The sequence below is a fragment of the Sceloporus undulatus genome, chromosome 2 (genome assembly GCF_019175285.1).
Source record: "Sceloporus undulatus isolate JIND9_A2432 ecotype Alabama chromosome 2, SceUnd_v1.1, whole genome shotgun sequence".
NCBI lineage: Eukaryota > Metazoa > Chordata > Lepidosauria > Squamata > Phrynosomatidae > Sceloporus > Sceloporus undulatus.
In genome coordinates, this window is record NC_056523.1 from 56,352,918 (window position 1) to 56,373,096 (window position 20,179).

The following is a 20,179-nucleotide window of genomic DNA, read 5'->3' on the forward strand; positions in this document are numbered from 1 at the left end:
GCATCTTGGCAGCATCGTGGAAAAGGAGCTCCATTCTGAAGCTCCTTTTTCCATGGGATTGTTGTCACAGCTGTGCAGTTGCTGCGGCCATAATCCGGAGGAGAAAGGGACAGCCTCTGGCTGCCCCTTTCTCCTAATCTGTACTGGGCCAGTGACACCTTTGCTTTCTGATGGTTCGACATATACAAACTTTGTTTAATGCACAGAAGTTTTAAAATAATTTGTATACATTTATCTTCTGGCTATGTATATAATAAGGTGTATATGAAAGAAAAATGAATTTCATGTTTAGATCTGTGTCTCATATCCAAGATACCTCACGGTGTATATGCAAATATTCCAAAACCTGAAAAACTCCAAACCCCCAAACATTTCTGGTCACAAGTACAGTGGGCCCTTCCCTTACATGGGAGATCCATTCCAGACACACACACCCCAATGTAAGGGAAATCCTGCTTATGCTCATGCCTCATTGCAAACAATGGGAAGCGTGCTGTGGCACTGCGCACGCACACCATTTGTTTGCTTGCCGCATGACTTCAGTGTATGCTTAAAGCCATGTATGGTGCACCTGTGTACAGTGTAAATGCACTGTATTTTACATAATGGAGACTCAACCTGTTAGCATCTCTAACCAGCTTCAAAGCCGAGTTAAAGACCATATTGTTTAAGGAAGCGTTCCCAGGGAGTCTGTGATTGTGTCCTGATTGTTCAGATGCTTGACTCAATAGTGGATATTGCTGTTTTAACTTGTTTCATATGATGTTTTTAATTTGTTGCTTTAACTTTTAGATTGTATGCCATAGGCAGGCTTTTATATTCTTGATTTTACTTGGTTTTGTACAGCATCGTGTAGATTTACGGCGCTTTATAAATAAAGTTAATAATAATAATAATAATAATAATAATAATAATAATAATAATAATATAAGCAATGCAGTTTAAGTTCAAAGTGACTTTCACCAGAGCCCATGTGAATATATATGCACATCAGGACACAAGCTGCTAAAATATAGGAGTTAATGGAGAATTTCCCCTCTTGTTTAACTGGGTAATGGTCTTTGGCCTATGTTTATAGTTTTTCTAGATCCATGTCAACTGCAGATCTGTATTACTCACAGATAACTTCTAGCAGATCTGGTGATGACTCCTGAAGATTGTCAAGAAGAGTCAGCTGGATCACTCGGCAGTGTCTCACAAAAGATGGGAAAGTGGTGGCAGTGTGTCAGAGCGCTGCCCCACATCAGTTAGGGTAACATCACCACTGGGGTAAGCAATCGATTGACATATACACTATCCGAGTAATCAAGAACTGCAACAGATGGTGATAGCATTAGAAGCCCTAAATGGCATGGCACCTTGATACCTGAGGGAGCACTTCCTATGTATGCCTGCTCAGGAACGGAGGTCTGTTGCAGGGGCCCTCCTCTGTGTCCCATTGGTGGGAGCAATATGTCGTTGGAGGACATGGGAGAGGGGTTTCTCTGCTGTGGCATGCTGGTTATGGAATACCCTCCCTTCAAAGGCTCAGTTGGTGCCAACACTGGTGCCATTCCAAAAGATGGCTTTTTATTGATACCTTTGGGGCCAAATTGATTTTATCCAATTTGAACATGTACAATGCTTGGTATTGTTTTAATCTATTTTAGCTGGTTTTAAATTGTCTGGTTTTCAGTGTTAAATGATTTAATATATGCTTAGTATTTAAAAGTTATTGTTATTTATTATTGTAAATTAATTTTATTGTACACTGTCCTAAGATCTTCAGATATAGGGTGGGATATAAATATTTTAATGAAATAAATAAATAAATAAAGGAATCATATTAGCAACACACTGCTGCATAAGTATCAAGCAATGCTTCACTATAGGGAAGCTGCCCAAGCACCCTTTCAAAAGTCTAATGTTTAGAGGAATTCCAGAAATTCCTTATTCTTTCACAAGGTTCAGAAGAAGCGTGCATGAAGGGTTTAGTGGAAGCAAGACTAATAGAGGAGCTGGATTATTGTTTTTTGAAAGCCTGTATACTTAAATTGGCAAACAGGAGAATTCTTCAGGTGCCTCTTCAGTGTCATCAATGTTTTTGCCCCAAAAGATTTTCGAACCTTTGGATTTACAACATGAAAAAATTCAGCATGTTTGGTAAGGGACAAATCCTGTCCCACCATTCATACTAGTATTAAAAACAAGAGTCCTGTCTCTACAGGGAGAAACAAGCAATCTAACTCTAAGATTGCCTTCCACATGCATACTCTTATTCAGCCTCAAAATATAGGAACCATAAGGTGGGAAACTAGAATTTGTGGTCCTTCAGATACAGTTGAACTGCAACTCCTATCATCCTTCTTCACTGGGTATTCTGGATAAGGCTTATGGGAGCTGCAGCCCAACAACATTTGGAGGACCTTGTGTCCCCCAGAGCCTGCCTAAGACTGAGCATAGCTTTAACTTTTTGATCAGGAAGGAAGAAAACCAAATCCAATCCAAAAAAGGAAGAACAATCAAGTTTTCCCCACATGGTGCCAAAATTCAGAAAAATGGATTCATGTTTGCAAAACTGCTCCAGTCTCAACTTAGCCAACCCAAACCTAAGACACCGAATCTCAGAAACACTTATACGGAGGATAAATATGTGAAGGCTCTCAAGTTGAAACAGTAAAGTTGTGTCAGTATGTGGAAACATTCATACAGCTGCATACAGGGTGGAGGGTAAGATTAATTTGGAGAAAGTGACAAAGTCCATGGACTCCAGGGCCTGTTTAAAGGTTGCTTGGCTTGAGTTAGTAGTGTGCTTTTGTGTGTGTGTGTGTGTGTGTGTGTGTCTGGTTCTTCCCCTTCCCCATCTTCTAGTGAGATGGTTGCCAGGATACACGATAGGTATACAATAGAATATGCCTATGGAGTATTCTGAGTAGAGCTGGCGAGGTATCTGCTGCCTCATTTTCCTGCCCTCAAGCCCTACTGGGGAGAAGCCTGCATAGCATCTTGCCTCTGTTTGGACATATCACTGCCAAGACAAATGAGTTCAGCATCACAGCAATGGGAACAGAAGAACCGTAAAAATAACCATAGAAATTTCTCTTCTCTCTGATTACAAAGATATAAAAAGGTATAAAACCCTACCCCTGACCTTCCATCTGCAGCCACCCCACACTTTCATGTTTGCACAGAGTCCAGAAAGGTTTCAGAAAGGAAGATTTCAATTGGTCTGTTTTGGATATGTAATGGCGGTGTGTGTTCATGGTATGGTTAATTCACCCCCTCCCAATTTGGGGTTCTCTCTCTGAGCATGGAGAGTGGCCAGTGGGGCACAGAGGGACCAAGAGACACCTTAATTCCACAGCCAGGTCTGTGTTTTGCCTGACTCTCACCACTTGAGTTCTCCACTGCTCAGTGCTGGGGGAGGCCACGGTTGATTTGGGGCCCCAGTCAGATGCAGTCCTTTGCTTGTAGGCACCCAGAGGCATCCCAATCCTCTGTGGAAGTGTCTGGCCTGGCAATCATTCCTGCTTTTTCCTTGGTTCTTACAGCAGTTGCTGGGTTCTTCAGGAATGACCTTCACTTCTTGTAACTCTTCTCAGGAGAGGCAGAGAAAAAGAAAAGCATAATTAAGAAAGTCCACTAGGTAGCATAAACATTGAGACTGCATTCAAAATCAGCTCAGTTCATCAGTGGCAATCTACCACCACCCCACCCATTATGCTGATAGTTCCCAAAGGACTGGGGATGGGATTAAGAGAGCATGGATGAATCAGAGGCTAGGAGACATGACATATTATAGTTATAATCATGGAAACTTTGCTGCAGGATCCTTGCATTTTTGAACCATTAGTTGCACTCCCATGTCTTTTCAAATTTTCTATATAGCCATGAAGGCTAGAAGCTTTCTGAAAGTGGGTTTGGAAGGTTGTCAAATTCTGTATCCACTGGTAGCATGTGGTCTGAGCAGAGGTAGGGCTCATTCTGCAATGGTAAAATGAAGCATTCCCAATCCACTTGAACCTTGCGGTGCAGGTGTCTGAATCCTAGTGTAGACTCTTAGGCTAGAGAATACAAATGGCTCTGTTCAATGCACAACATGATAGACTTGCCCCACTGACACCTTAATTGACAAGAAAACCCAGATCGAGACACTGGTGCCTCATTATACAATACACCAGTGTGGATTTTCTGAGTACCATATATACTTAACTATAAGTCAACCTCATGTATAAGTCGAGGTCAGGTTTTTGGGGCCAAAATTATGGATTTTCCCATGACTCGCGGATTGAGGTAGGTTGAGGGTAAAACTTGGAGACTCCTTCAGTGTGTGTATGTGTGCGTATGGCAAGAGAGACTCTCATTGAGTCTTTTTGCTTCATCACTTCAGCTTTCGTTTCAACCAGATTCACGGGCAGGAAGGGGACTCTTCAACAAACAGCAAAATCACCAGGGACTCTTTCTGTTGGGCTTCAGAGAGAAATAAACTCTTCTCCAAATGGCATGGGGAAATCTGAAAGAGCTGCTATCACATTTCCATAGTGACCTGTAAATAAGTTGACCTGGGATTTGGGGGTCAATTTTTGGGCATCAATTTTTAGACTTGTAGACGAGTATATACAGTATTTCCAGACTGAATAATGCTACTGATGTGTGTGCCTTCAAGTCATTTCCAACTTATGATGACCCAAAGGTGAACCTATCATGGGGTTTTCCTGGTAAGATTTGTTCAGAGGTTTGCTATTGCCTTCCTGAGGCTGAGATCATGTGACATGCCTAAGGTCACCAATGGCTTCATGACCAAATGGAGAATCAAATTCTGGTCTCCAGAGTCATAGTCCAACACTTGAACCACTATGCCACACTGGCTCTCATGTTACTGATACGATCTGTTGCCCCATACAGACAGGCCAAAATAAAGCTGCTTCAGGTTACTTTGGAGGTTTGCTGTTTAAATGATGCATGCACCCTATGAGTCCAGAAGCTGTGCCAAAACTGTGCTCAAGTCCTTAGGAATGGATTGTGGCTTCTGACATGGTTTCCGGACTCTTAGGATGCATGCATCATTTAAACAGCATACCTCCAAAGTGACTTGAAGCAGCTTTATTTTGACCTGTCTATATGGGACCTATGATGTTCTGAAAAAGTGTCCCAATGAGACAAAATATTCACACAGAGTCGAAGGCTTTCATGGCCAGCATCCATAGTTTTTTGAGGGTTTTTCGGGCTATGTGGCCATGTTCCAGAAAAGTTTCTTCCTGACGTTTCGCCAGCATCTGTGGCTGGCATCTTCAGAGAATGCTTTGTCTGGAAAAAGTTGGGTGTATATATACTGTGTGAGCCTGCCTTCACATTATTTCCAACTTACAGTGACCCTAAGGCAACCCTATCATGTGGTTTTCTTGGCAAGTTTCTTCAGAGGGGGTTTGCCATTGGCATCCTCTGAGGCTGAAGGAGTGTGACTTGCCCAAGGTCACCCAGTGTGTTTCCACAGCTGAGCTGGAATTTGAACCCTGGTCTACAGAGTCATAGTCAAACCACTACACCACACGTACAATTCCAAAACTCTCTATGAGAATCTATGGGTGCATCCAGTGTCTAGAAATAATAGAACCTGACATCACTTTATGTGCTGTAGGTCCATTCTATAGAATCCTGGGATTTGTAGTTTTACAAGTTCTTGTAAAAGCTAAAGAGTGAGTGCTGATGCTTCACAAAACTACAAATCCCAGGATTCTGTAGGATGGAGCCATGACAGTTAAAGTAAAAGAAGAACCCTCCCTCCATGGCATCTGACTCCATCTGGCCTAGGAGGGAGTGAAAATACAGACCCAGTGTCATCGGTCCTATCCCTAAGAAGCAGAGCCCTCCCTCCAGTCCATCTCATGCCATCCGGCCATGGAGGGAGAGATGCAGGCTCAGCTCCATCAGGCCTGGCCAGAACTAAGAAGAGCCCTCCCTCCAGTCCATCTGCCTTGGTCCAGGCCTCAGAGGGAGAGAAGAACTGCTGGACCTGATCCCCTTCCCCACCACCATTCCCTTCTCCTTTTGTATCATGTCTTTTTAGATTGTAAGCCTGAGGGCAGGGAACTGTCTAATTAAAAATAATAATTGTAAGCCACTCTGATAGCCTTTAGGGCTGAAGAGAGGGGTATAAATACCATAATAAAAAATAATTATTTCTACACTGTGGCCCTTCATTATTAGGGTGATTTTTCAGGTCCCTATCAGTGGAAATGGCAGCTGCAGTCATTCCATTACTATAATCATCGCCATCATCATCATTATTGTCATTATCATAATCAATTAGATTCATAATCTACCAGGTGTTACTGACTTGAGTTTTTGGACCATCAATGATTTGGATCTGTCGTTGTTATTATTTCATTGCTTCTTTATGAGATGGCAGTTCCTCTTAATGAATGTTAGCAACCATTCCCAGCCCTCCATTCTGTTCCAGAATATCATTCAACTATTCTGACATACTTTGAGGTAGAAAATTAAAGATTTGATTTCTACTCCAGAAGCATATAACACCTCATAATGATTTTAAATCAGTCCACAGCATTTTCCCAGAGGAATTCAGTTAGGAAAAACAGCAACTGATAATTTTTTTTGGGGGGGGGGAAGGGGGGATGAATGAAAAAAAGATCCATGTATGTCAATTACCAATAAGGTCCAGCAAGCCCTTTGTGCAGTTTCTCAGCCTTACCCCCACCCATAACAGCCTCTCTCATTTTGATCTGAAAGTTCCCCATTGAGAAAGTTCATCTCAGTCCTCATATACATAAGGTCATAAATCACATAGGGTGATGGTGAATCTCCAGCACAGAGAGCAAATGAAAGATAGATCAAAGTATATCTTATGAGAAGACTATAGTCTTCTGGAAATGTTATGAACTTCTGAAGTAAACTTCTCTCAAGATCACTTTGCTTCTCTTCAACAAAGAGATGCACAATTTGAACATAGCCACCTTACTAGATAGTCCACAGCCTGAAGTGGCCCAAGGAGAGAAAATGTTCCCTCAGAAGGAGGAGCCACTTACTCTGAGTCTGGTGACAGCTCGGAAATACTATGCGAAGTAGCAGAGCGAGGCGGTGAAGGGCATGGCATGGAGGGCATGGAGGGTGTGGACGACATCTGTGCCACAGAAGGTGTGGTCTGTGGGCCTGAGGGAGTACTAGATGATTGCACAGAGGATAAAACAGAAGAGTTAAAAGAGGCTAGGATGGAAGAAAGGATATCTAATTGCTCTGTAGAGGGGTGACGGCTGGGGACCGCTTCTAGATTTTCTCTAGAAGGGGACCTTCTGGAGAGGAGTTCAAGGTTTTCTCTAGAAGGCTGCTGTCTAGAAAGAGGTTCTAGATTTTCCCGAGGAGTCTGCCTGCTAGGCACTGTGTCCAGATGCTCTCTGGAATTAGATCTTCTGGAAAAAAAAGTCCAGCTGTTCTCTTGATGTTTGTCTAGCTGATGCTAGTTGGTCCCTTGAAGGCTGCCTTCTAGAAAGCAGATCCAACTGTTCTCGAGAAGTGTCTCGACTTAGCAAAGTGTCCATGTGATCTCTAGAGGCTTGTCTATTAGGCATAGTGTTTAGCCATTCTCTCGAGATCTCTCTTACTGCTCCACCACAGTCTAGGTGTTCTCGTGACCCAAATCTACAAGGCAAAATATCTAGATGGTCTCTAGATCCCTGCCTCCTGGGTAGAGTGTTCCTGTGATTCCTCTGATTGTGTCCAGTAGATATTTCACCTAGGTTTTCTGTAGACCCATGCCTGCTGGGTATGCTTGCAAGGTGCTCTCTAGACCCATGTCGACTGAGGATTGTATCCAAGTGCTCCCTTGATCTTGGCCTGTTCAGAATGGTGTCCAGCTGTTCCCGGGACCCATGACAGCTGCCTACAATTTCTAGGCACTCGCCAGAATCATTTCGGCTCAGCTGTTCTCTGGACATCTGCCTTCTCATCAGCATGTCAAGTTGCTCCCGGGAAGAGTAACGGCTTGCTGGTTGAGAAAGACTGCCTGCACCCGAATAGATCCTGCCATAAGAAGCAGCAGGAACAGCCCTATGGCCCAGGGTGGAGGTTTTGTACCAGGAAAGGTCATTGGTCATTCTCCCCACAGATGACAGGCCTTGCAAAGCTGGAGGATACTGGAGGCGATTCTTCAGGATGCCTACAAAGGGAAGAATTTTCTTTTAAAAAAATGGATTCTATGGGTTTGCCATCCCTCCCACACCATCGCCTGGAATGTACTTGGTTTTATGATTCCAGAAGCTAATCAGGGTTAGGCCTTGTTAGTTATTTACATGGGAAACTACCAGGGAATACCAGGAACTTTGGGACAGGGCTAGGAAAGAAACCTACCTGACACCCTGATCATAGGTGTCAATCACATATGACCAATGGTCTGACTGAGTGATCAAGTAGTTCCTCTCCTATGCTTTATTTCTATGATCATATCACATTTCTCCTTATGTTTGAAGGAGAAAGGTTTCCTGCATCACTCTAGAATAATTTCAGTCTCACCAGCTCTTTAGCTAAGGCTTCTTCAACCTAATGCCCTCCAGATGTTTGGACAATAATCGTCCAGGTAGGAATGGTTATAGTAGTAGACCAACACATCTAGATGGTATCAAATTGGAGAAGCATGCTTCAAGCCTGTCTATACCACCTCTCCACTTTCCTTTTATGTTTCATTCTCCCTGCTTTGCTTTTACCAGTCCCATCTTATGGTAGTTTGTATCTGCTTCTTTTACTTCTGTTGTCTTTGCATTTTAATGTCTGCAACATGCTCCTTTGGCCTCCTTCTCTGTTCTCCATTCAAATTTCTCTTTAAGGCTTACTTCTCTAACACTCTTCCTGAATCAACCCAGCCACCACTCCTTTGTTCCCTCAGCCTCACTTTTCTTTACCCACTGTAAATCCCACCATTCTTGTATTGTTCATCTAATGTGGGTGGGAAGACTCTCTGAGGGACTAAGGACAATTCTGCCAGTTTGGGCATACAAGTTGGCTGAAGAATGTTGATTTCAAATCATTAGGGATGCCCATGCAGGACTAGTGTTGTTGTGCTTTTTGTTTTTTTAGAATTTAAAATTCAATAAACTCACAACGTCCCCTTCTCACTGGTCTGTGTTAAAGGAGGATTTCTAGTTTTCTTTGTTGACTGTACATTCTTCTTGCAAAACTGCTGATGAACACTCAATCAGCTTATTTTTAAACAGAACATATGGATTTTCTGAGAGCTAGGCTATACCTTGTCTATTAAATGGAGACAACAGAGCTATTATGTAAAGTAGAACTGGAGCAGGGACGTAGCCAAGGGGGGGGGGGGGGCTGGGGGTCTGGACCCCCCTTCCGTTAGATAAAATGAATGGTGCGTGCAGCCGCGCTGCCGCACCCAAGCCCCATTATAATGCTGGCACTTAGTTTGGACACCCCCCCCCCTTCCCAAAATCCTGGCTATGTCCCTGACTAGAGCAAGGCTAGCATGAGGAGGAAGAGGAGGCACAGGGCTCGGGAAGACTTTGCACTACTAGAGTTTGGAATTTCAGCAAAGATGCAACTCAGATCAGTGCTTGGAGATTACATATTGAAAGCAATGTCTTTACTTGTAATTCATTGCTTTTTTGATTTAATGAGGGGCAATGTTTTACTTTGAACTGTTTTAACAAAAATGAGACAATTGTTAGTATTTTGTATAACATTAATATTTAGTCATAACTGCAGAAATATTACATTGAGGGACTTTGGGTGAATTTAGCAAGTAACAAGTAATGTTTTCTAGGGGGATAGCATTGTCAGTAACATAGTAGCAGCACATTTTCTGTGGAATGACTAATAAGCAATATAAAAGTACAGTGTGCCCATGTCTTACGTTGGGGATCTGTTCCAGACCCCTCTGCGTAAGGCAAATAGTGCGTATGCTTGAGCCCCACTGAAAATAATGGGGCTCATACGTGGCATGCGTACCATTGCAACCCCGTCAGTGCAGCTTTCAGCATAAGCTGAAAGCTGTGTAAAAGGTGCCAGCATATGATGTGGGCATACTGTAAAGGTAAAGATTTTCCCTTGACATGAATGTCTAGTCATAACCGACTGTAGAGGGGCAGTGCTCATCTCTGTTACTAAGACAAAGAGCCAGTATTATCCAAAGACGATTCCGGTGGTCATGTGGCCAGAATGACTGTATGGAATGTTGTTACTTTCCCACTGAAGTGGTACTTATTTATCTACTTGCATTTGCATGCTCTCGAACTGCTAGGTTGGCAGTAGCTAGGACTAATAATGGCAGCTCACTCTGTCCTGCAGCACTTTGCCTGTCAACCTTCCGATTTTAAAATTGTCAGAATTGGTGTCTTAACCACTAAGCCACTGCATCCCTAATGAGCAATATAATTCAAAAAACTAACTAACAAGCAACAGTATTTGTGTGTTTCCAAAGTAATGATTCAAATTCTGGGTCAAACAGAAGGTTCAAGTGCCACCATATGACGAGCTGCCCTTTCTTGGTTCTAGTCAGGCCCTAATCTACTCAGGTGCTTTCATGAGCTTCCTGTCTCTATCACTAACAGACTAACATGTAGCTAATAGGTATCTTACTAGTGGCCCTGAAGTTCCTGTCCACCATTCCATCTCATCCATTCCTGCCACTTTGGGGATAATGGGTGTGGGAGGGACCACGGAGAACCAACTTTGAGTCCAGGTGTCTGGCACTGATATTAGAGGGTCTCATAACTGTCATGTATGGTTCTAAAGACTCCTCAGGGTCACTCAAGCTATGGAGTGTGCTGGGATGGGGATTCCTGCTTACCCTGCTCATCTTCCAAGGATATCTCAGGCTTCATTCATGGGCAAGGTTGAATGCTGATACCTTGCAGTATCTGAGACCTTGCAGAATTGTCCATCAAAGTACACAGTAGTAAGGTTAGAATGAGAAAATGGCAACTTGATTCAAAGTAATCCAGTAAATTTTGTGGTTGGGTAGTCCAACAGTCTTACAGTTGCACCCTATTGACTCTACATTCATTCTCCTTACCTTTCCTCTGTCGGTGGGTCTGGGTGAGGGAATTCTCATCCCCACTGGTCAAGGCCAGGTCTGGCTGGTTGTTGTTGGCAGCATCCTTATTAACATCAAATCCAAGTTTCCGCTCTGAGCCCCATTTTTGGAGGGAGCAGGGATGAACTTCACATTCGCCCAGTGCTGGCCAGTAGGACATCAAGTCATTGCCATCTACATCTGTGGAAGGACATTGCAGAATGCCAGGTATGTATGGTGTGTATCAAATATATCCCACTAACTGGTGAATCATTTTGCCATGATATTGGATGAGTGTTGAAGGATAGCGGATAATCTCATTCTCTGCAGCAGGTGGTAGAGAACCTGCCTGAGTGATAGATTGTTCAATTTTATTGGTATGGTACTCCAGCACTGCTCAGCTAGGCAAAGCCAATAACAAATATCCATTGCCTGAGCTGCACCCATACTAAAGATAATATATCAGCCATCAAAGACATAGGTGTTGGTCTGGAAAATCAGTATGCAAAAGGGTCTTGTAGCACCTTTGAGACTAAGTGAAAGAAAGAAGTTGGTAGCATGAGCTTTTGTAGACTTTTATAGACATACATCAGAGGAGGAAGTTGGCTCAAGTCTACAAAAGCTCATGCTACCAACTTCTTTCTTTCAGTTAGGCCAGGTACAGGCCACTGCTTTGCGGTAGCCTGGGGCCAAAATTAGGGCTCGGGAGAGCGGAGCATCCACACGTTCTGCGCTCTCCAGGCATCATTTTGGGTGTGCATGCATTCAGATGGCGTGTGTGCCAATGACGTACCTTGTGTGTTGCATCCAAATGGTGTGGTGCACAAGAGACATCACCACACTGCTCCAGGGTGCTAATGGCGCTTTGGCAGTGGTGCGAAAAGGAGCTGCGTTTTGCAGCTCCTTTTTGGAGTGGATCATTGCCGTGCCCATGCGGTTGTCACGGCAACGATCCAGGGCAGAAAGGGGGCATCTCACTGTCCCTTCCTGCCCATCCGTACCGGTGCTACAAGATCCCTTTGCTTACTATATCCACCCCCAGTTCAACCCCTTAAGATATCTGCTGTGGTCTCAGTGCACCTTCATTAGTTGGAAGAGATCGTGCACATGTACAGATGGTAATAACAATTTTTTCATGGATTAAGTTTATTTACATGCACTTGTTTCCTTTGCAACAAAACGGAAGCCTCCTGATCAAACCAAAATCCTCTGTCAGTAAACACTATTTATTTCAAGTGGGTTCCACACACATTATCTATATCTATACCTACATCTATATCTGTATCATCCATTTTTAGTACTATTTTTGAAATTCGTATTATGTTTAAGATGCTTCCTTCACATTTTCTCATTTTCTATTTTTTCTTGGTATATAGCACATAGCACAGCCTTGACCCAGGCCCGTGTTGTCCAGGTTGGCCCAATGGGCTCAAACCTGGGACTCAATCTGTTCTTGGTCCAACAGTACTTGCCTTTGGGGGTGGTATTTGAAGGATTGGTAAGGAGTCTCTCGCTGTGTGCTGCCCTTTTAAACTGGCGTTGGAACCTGCCCCGGAGATGTACATTCTCCTCACTCTCCGATGATGGAATTGAGAGGCTACGTTCCTCATCGAGGGAGAGATCACTGTCTGAATCAGAGTCTTGATCTGAGCAAGATAAGTGACATTTAGAAAGAAAAGAGGGCTGAGGGAGCAGCAGTTTCATTCTGAGACATGATGGTTAATAGCTTCCCAATACATACATTGCCTTCACACAAACAGGTATAGAAGCCTGGGAAGTGAAACCATGGTTTATTGCATTAATAACACCGACAGTTGTATCAGTCATTCAAACTCTCTCAAGCACAAAACATAAAAATATTTCACAAGTCACTATGATAGCAAACAAAAGGGATTTTTTTGTTTTTGTTTTTGTTTTGAGCAAGGAAGACACTGCTGTGAGAAATTTACTATTGCTTCCTTCCCTAGCAAAGTTGGAGCATGATCACAGAGTTGAATTGTTCTTGCAGCAAAAGGATTGTTAAATGCTCTGTATATACATGAAACAAGAAGCAAGGTACCAAACAGCATCAAAAATATTTCTTGTATTGGGGTTTTCTCTTTAGGCTTCTTTGTATTTGAACACATTGCATTGCCTTTCATACTCACAAACTGCCACATTGGAAGCAACTGTACCTGGTCCTGCATCACGATGGAACATGGCTACGTCAAGGTCAGTGGGACCAGCATGATTCAGCAAATTGTGATCCAGAGCTGAGCCTTGATGTGTCATCATGTTATCTCTGAAACCCACAACAGAGAAAACAATCAGAACTTGCATCTTTCACATCAAGTGAGGGACTACAAACTGGGAGTGAAATAGAAGCTCTTGGTCATCTCTCCAGAGCCAAGACCTATTTGAGATCCCAGGGAATGACTGTCATTTAGATAAATGATATTCAGGCTAAAGATCTATTGGTTCTAATCATTGTAAGGATACTCCTAATGAATTTACAATGTTCTTAGTCTTTGTTCTTATGCACATAGAATATAAGCTAAGCATCCTGCCAGTGGAATGGAACAACAACAGCAAAAAAGGTTTGTAGGTCTACTCCATGGACCCCATTAGGATACAAGATTATGGTATACACTCTATAATATTCCAGCATGTTCTATTCTGTACATCAATTTGTAAAGTTCCATCAAGAGAACAACCAGAATTATCAGAGGATTGGAAGAATTCTACTACATGGAAAGGTTACCAGATCCTAGCCTCTTTAAGTTTATAAATAAAAGTTTATATGACTAAACTTAGCCAAGCTAAAATAACTGAATAAGGGGAGACATTTTTATATTATGAATGGTGTGGAGAAGGTGGATAAACAGAAGCTACTCTCTCTCTCATAATACTAAGCTTTAATGATGAAGCTGAATGGTGGCAGATTAAAGAAAGAGAAAATGAAATACTTCTTCATTAGACCATAACTGAACTATAGAATTTACTTCCATGGAATGTGGTGATGCACACTAGGAAGCTTACCGCACTGGGCTTCAGGGCCATTCTGAGAATGGCCCGGCAGGAAACAGAACAAGTGGGGGATGGATTTTACCACACGCCTCAGTCCCTCATTCGTTCCGTTCCCCCTATCTTCTGTTCCCATTCCGTTCCAGAGGGAACGCTTTTTGAGAACTGTTCTGAACAGTTCTCAAAAATTCCCCCCTCTGGAACGGATTGAGAATGGAAGAGAGGGGGAACGGAACGAAAGAGGAACTGGGGTGTGTGGTAAAATCCGTCCCCCACTCGTTCCGCACTCGTTCCTGCTCCTTCCGTTCCATTCTCAGAATGGACCGCGCAGGAACAGTGCGGTAAGCTTCTAGGTTAGAGGACTTTAAAAGGGGATGAGACAACTTTAAAGATGATAAAGCCATCTGTGACTACAATTCATGATGGTTACAAGCTATTTCTAAAAACATCTGAATATTAGTTGCTAGGAAACAAAACCATGAGAGGGCTCTTGCTCTCATTTTGCACTTGTGCACTTGTTATGAGCAGCTAGCTGGCCACTGTGGAGTTATAAGGGTGGATTGAAAGAGAAATCTTAAGAAAACCCAAAACATTGTTATCCATCTATCAAGTCAGAGTCACATTTTTTGTCTCTTGCCAAATAACGTTTCTGCTGTAAACAACTCTCTAGTTCACTCACCGGACTAACAATAGGAGTACAACCATAACTATGAGTTCTTGGTGAAACTGTGGATGACCATATAGCAGGAAAAGCAAAGGAGCAAACTCTTGTGGGTGATAGCAGAAATAATGTCCCCACTGTCATTCTATATGTTTTCAAACCAAGGCAAGCCCTCCCATTAGCTAGAGCGAGGCAACTGCATCAGGCAGCAGATGCTAGATGCAGCAATGTCACCCCTGTTCTGGCTTTAGTAGATGGTTATAGCAGGGCATGCCAACATTGTTAGCCTTACGCAGAACTATGTCTTGGGCAAGCCCTGTTTCAGACTCTTGTTCACAAGCAGAGGTATCACATCTGTGAAAGACAGCTTCCATTTCAAGATAAACATAAACTCACAAATACATTTCCACAGCTGGATGTTCTCAGGCATGCTAAAGAGGAGAAGGAGGAAATCCACACCAGGATAGAAGCAGGTTATAACCATCACCAACAGATCTTATTGTCACATTCCTGGGCAGCAGGTAGTGCGTATCCAACCCAGGCTTCCCCGGCATCTTTTCAAGAACAGTGATAAGATCTGTTGGTGATGGTTACAACTCACATCTATCCTGGCATGGATCTGGCATGCAATAATCTCTGAAGATGTATTCACACTGATTCCTACCTGAGGTAGCCTCGCTGACTAGAATGGGTTCGGGCTGAGCGCACACTGCTGACAGAAGAGATAGTAGAGGCTCCCAGGGTGATACGAATGAGACCACTCTCCTCAAAGAGGGCTGTGTTGTTGTAGGCATTGGGCCCCTGAGGTAGAAAAGTAAAAAGATGAAGGACCTTGTTTGAGATTCTTCCTTTGTTAGGAGGCCCCTTCCTTTAGGGAGTAGGCAGGAGCCATGAATTCCTTCAAGAATAGTGGTATAGCAAAGTCAGAAGACAGGACCCCCATAGTCTATGAGTACAGTTTTACATCTCCTGAGGAGAGGACAGAATTAAGGCAAAGGCTGAGGCCTGAAGCAAGCTATTGTCTTTCACTCAAATTATAAGAATACCAACTCTTACCTGACCACTTCTAGTAGCTTCCTCGCCCTGACCCTTCTTGCCAAGACAGGCTGATTTCCACGCTTCCTGTACTTCTTTGTTCAGCACACAGAACAGACCCAGTACTGCCAAACCCTGTGGAGAGGAGGAAGATAAGCTTTGAATATGGAACACAGGAAATTGCCCTATACTCAATTGCACCTTTGCTCCATTCAGCTCAGTATTATCTCCCCCAGACTGGCAGCATCCCCCCAGGCTTCAGAGAGGGAGTGTCTTCCAGAATTATCTGGGAATGTCAGGGACAGAAACAGTGAACATTTGCTTTGTCATTAAATTATGGTCTTTCCCAACATTTGAGCCCCCAAAATTATTCAGATGGAATAGACAGCAAAGTTAAGTAGAGTACAGGCTTGCAGGATCTGATTTGGTGTTCAGTAGAATCCCAGAGCCTTATTGCATGAGAAAAGAAAGCCAAAATAGAGCAGGCGAGTAGCAGCTTTCTCTGTGCCTCTCCATACACCATCATAGTATTTCTGTCCTCTTCCCGATGGAGATGGTCATAAAAGTGTGCCTTTTGTCAAACAGATTTTTCCAGTGCAACAAAAGACACACTTTTATGACCATCTCCCTCAGAAAGAGAATGGAAGTACTATGACAGCATGTGGAAAGGCACAGAAAATGTCTCTATCCTCCAGAAATCTGCTACCCTCTGCTACCCACTGGAACAAGATGCCCCCTGAGGACCTGTTCAGCCCAGGAATTTTATTTTTGGTACCAGAAACAGAGCTTGAAAAGAGACCCTTTTGCACTCATATTCCTGTTTCCATCCCAGTGTTTCGTGATCTCATTAGCCTGATTTAAGCTTATTTTTGCTTTTGTTCAACCACTTGCAATTGGAACACCTTGTTGATCTAACTACATGTCCCAATTTACTGTCCTGGACAAATGAGATATGACAATATACTTTCTTCCTCTTTGTTGTAGAACACACTCAAAATCCAACTATAGAAAAACCAAGTGTTGCTGCGGCGATGGGCATAAAGAAGCAGCCTCTGGCCGCTCTGCCCATGATCAGTTAGGGGCTGCAGCCACCACACAGCTTGCTCTCAAAGCGGGCTGTCATCACGTTCCTTAATGGGCTGCTGGCAAGGAGAAGATATTTGCTGCTCCTTTGGCTGGCAGCTTCAGGCAACCTAAGGCAGACTCAGAGCAGCTTCTGGCTGTTCTGAGGATGTGCATCTTCTGCACACCACATCCCTGAATGACCAGAAGCTGCTCTTTTTGGCCCATTGTTTCAGGCCATTGTTAACAACTTTTATGGCGATGAGAAATCTTATTTTCTAAATAAAATATTCAGGGGTAGCCATATTGTCCGTGAAACAAAGTGCAACAAAAGCAACAAGCAGTGATACTTTTTCTGAGCACAAAATACATTATGCAAGCTTTCAAAGTTTCACTGGCTTCCTCATCAGGCAAACATGTTAAAAATCATACAGGGAAAAATACTGATTAAGTTAGAGTCACAGGCCTATGTTCTGTCTGAGATGTTGTCAGTTAAGATGACACTGAGGGATTTCAATGCAGGCAGAGGCCACTCCCCTTATGAACCATGTGAGGACTACAGACAAAGAGCTATAAAAGACATGCAGTACAATTTCAACTCTCATTATCATTATCAACTGAAAAGTAACTTCTCTTGAGATAAAGATGTCCCTGTCCTTTGAGAAGCCAGTTATTCCTTTTTAAAGGTGGAGAACATTGACTTTTTCAAGAAGTCTCTGTACTGTTACATCTGGGAAAACTTTTAGGTACTGACAAATTGTAGTCCCAAATTATAGTCCAACAAAAGAGCTGTGGAGTTCGCACAAAAAAGGCATTGCTGCATGTGGATTTTGGATTTTATTGTCTGAATGAATACTTCCACTTTCCACTAGAGGGCAAAATTGGTCTATGCATGAACTCAAGGCTGGCAAAGTTCTGGACAGACAATTTCCAATCCATATTCACATTTTCAACATTAATGGAGATCCAGGAAAGCACTGGCAGAGCTTAAATCCAGATGTAGGTCTCTTTCCTCCCCCTCTCCCATACATATACAACCTATCAATCTGCTGCTGGACTCCACTCCTCCTTCCTCACTGAGTATCATTGAGTGTCTGGGTACAAGTAATCAGGAAGTGTTTGGCTGTGTTTCTGCAGCTGGATGCACAAAGAGGCCCCATCTGCCCCAGGAGGTTCAGGACACCTGGGAAGGTCAGGAAGATACCATGATCTTCATGACTGTGGTTTCAGAAACACAGCTGGATGCTTCTTGACTACCCCACACCCCCAGCTACTAAATGGCTATGGGTAGACAGGACATTGGTGGTAGAAAGGTAGTTTGCATGCCTGTGGGGTCATTGTGTGATGGAGGTGCTGGACACCTCCTTCCGCAATTACCCCAAAAAGACATATCCTGCATGTGTCCCCAACAGGATTTCAGCCAATAGCAAAACTTTACTTATGGGTCTCCCTTTAGCTGCGAAAGGAAGACACTTGAGTAAAGAGAATTATCACCAATTATTTAAAAGTGTTTGTGAAACTACATCAGGAAAAATGATTTTAAATAATTCTTTGTGTGAGTCTTAGCAAATGATTACTAGGCTGGTGAGAAGTGTAATTTCTGCTTTTTTTCCTCTGTTATATGTTTATTCATTCCATTTCCCCATTTAGGTGGGAGTTGGTTTTCTGGGGGATGATTGTTCCTTAAATGCTTTCCATAAAATGTATTTAAATTTTCTGATTATCTTGCTTCCAGCTAGGAGACTACCATCTAGCATTGCTAGATATACTATTTTGTCATATGCCTGTCATTTGGTGAACTTATTCAGCGCGCAGAATTTACAATGTGCTCTTTGCAAGCTTCTACAAATATGCCAACTGTGTTGGCAAACTGATTAGATTTTTACATAAGGGAGCAACTTAACCAGAGCCTGGAGAGACAGTGGATTGAGGGAGTCAAAATTTTTTGCAAGACATTCTGTTCATGCAGGGCTGGCCCAAGACATTTTGAAGTTTAACATAAAACAGAAGATAGTACTCCCCTCTATTCTAGGCAGCAGAATTGTCTCAAGTGACATCTTAGTGTTACTTTCATAATTTGAAAATGGTCCCTCATCACATCGGAGGGCAGCAGGGGATTCAAGAAAGCTGTGTCCTCCAAGAGAGGGGGAATGGTCGAGGAGATGAGGGGAAATAGCTGGGACACTGCCAATGCTGTCCCTCAGCGTTTGCCTCATTCTGCCTAATGGTAGAGTGCCACTGATGTTTCTCAAATAGCAGTACCCAAAGTGCATGACTCATGTGAGGAACAGTCAAGGATTTGGTATTGCTGCAGAGTAGTTCCTGCCAGAAGCCAGTCATCCTCCTCTCTGCCTAACTATCTTCATGATAGTATAGAGTGGTGTTACCTGAAGGCTGCAGAGGATAGTGTAGAGATAGTGGAAAGCCAGGACACTGTTGTTGACAGCCAAGAGGCCAAAGAGCCAAGCAGTACTAATAACTAGAAGCAGAACGAAGGAGCTTCGCAGTGTCATGCTGGAGAGAGACAGGGAAGAAAGAGCCACCAAGAAGGACAGACATAGAGGTTAGAATGTATGGTCATTTGAGCATCAGTTCAAGAGACACTGCTACGTTAGCCCACTCTCCACCATCTACAATCCAGGTGCACCCACTAGGAATAGACCCCTATAGTCCAATTCTACTGTGCCAGTGCACAAAGGAATGAAGAGATTTTCTTGTCATAATAACCCAAGGAGTACAAAACAATACTAGCATAGGATTGGCAAAACCCCAGGGTTCTTGCCTTGAGCAAACATCAGCTGTGCAGGGAGACAATCCAAATGACATCTGGAAGGCCAAAAAGGAGGGGATCACAAGACTGATGGACAGAAAACATGTTGGGGTTGTTTTTAACAATCAGAATTGTGAGGAAAATGTAAAGGCATTTAGGGAGAGCAAGAAGTGATGCTCAGATCCTTGCCAAAAGAACAAAGAAAGTTTTGAGCTGAGCAGATCATTGTAACTAGTAAATACTCACAGAACAGATTTCTTCTTGGCTTCCTTCTGACCTGGTAAGCACAGCATCTTTGCCACCAGCAGAAACATCACCCCATTCATCTGGAAACAGACAGGCTGGTTAGGGACAGAGTAAGACAGTCCCCCTCTTAGTTCTGCCCTCCCCACAATCTCCCAAGTGAAAGCTGCTATATAGGGGTAAGACTGTATAACTAACATGGTCAGATCTCCATCTTCCTAACTTCTATTCAGACACACAACAAAGTGTAACAGAAAAGACCACAAACAATGATGTCATAAAGGCCAAATGTTCACATCCTCACAGCAAAGCAGTGTGTTAAGATTCACAGATCTCCAGAGACAGAAGAGAAGAGGTACAGGAAAAGGAGGAAGTAGGCCAATGGGAG

The 20,179-nt window shown here is 43.2% G+C and overlaps 1 protein-coding gene across 1 annotated transcript in view; it reads right to left on the minus strand.

Annotated features, from left to right (window-relative positions):
- Positions 1-870: 870 nt before the first annotated feature.
- The window catches only part of CELSR3 (cadherin EGF LAG seven-pass G-type receptor 3), a 106,715-nt gene continuing 87,406 nt past the window's right edge, over positions 871-20,179 (minus strand). The window contains 10 exon segments of the mRNA XM_042450151.1: positions 871-3,573; positions 7,026-7,417; positions 7,419-8,152; positions 11,018-11,218; positions 12,490-12,663; positions 13,192-13,298; positions 15,346-15,482; positions 15,738-15,851; positions 19,166-19,292; positions 19,795-19,874. Of these exon segments, the coding sequence (XP_042306085.1) occupies positions 3,546-3,573; positions 7,026-7,417; positions 7,419-8,152; positions 11,018-11,218; positions 12,490-12,663; positions 13,192-13,298; positions 15,346-15,482; positions 15,738-15,851; positions 19,166-19,292; positions 19,795-19,874 (2,094 nt within the window). The 3' untranslated portion in view covers positions 871-3,545.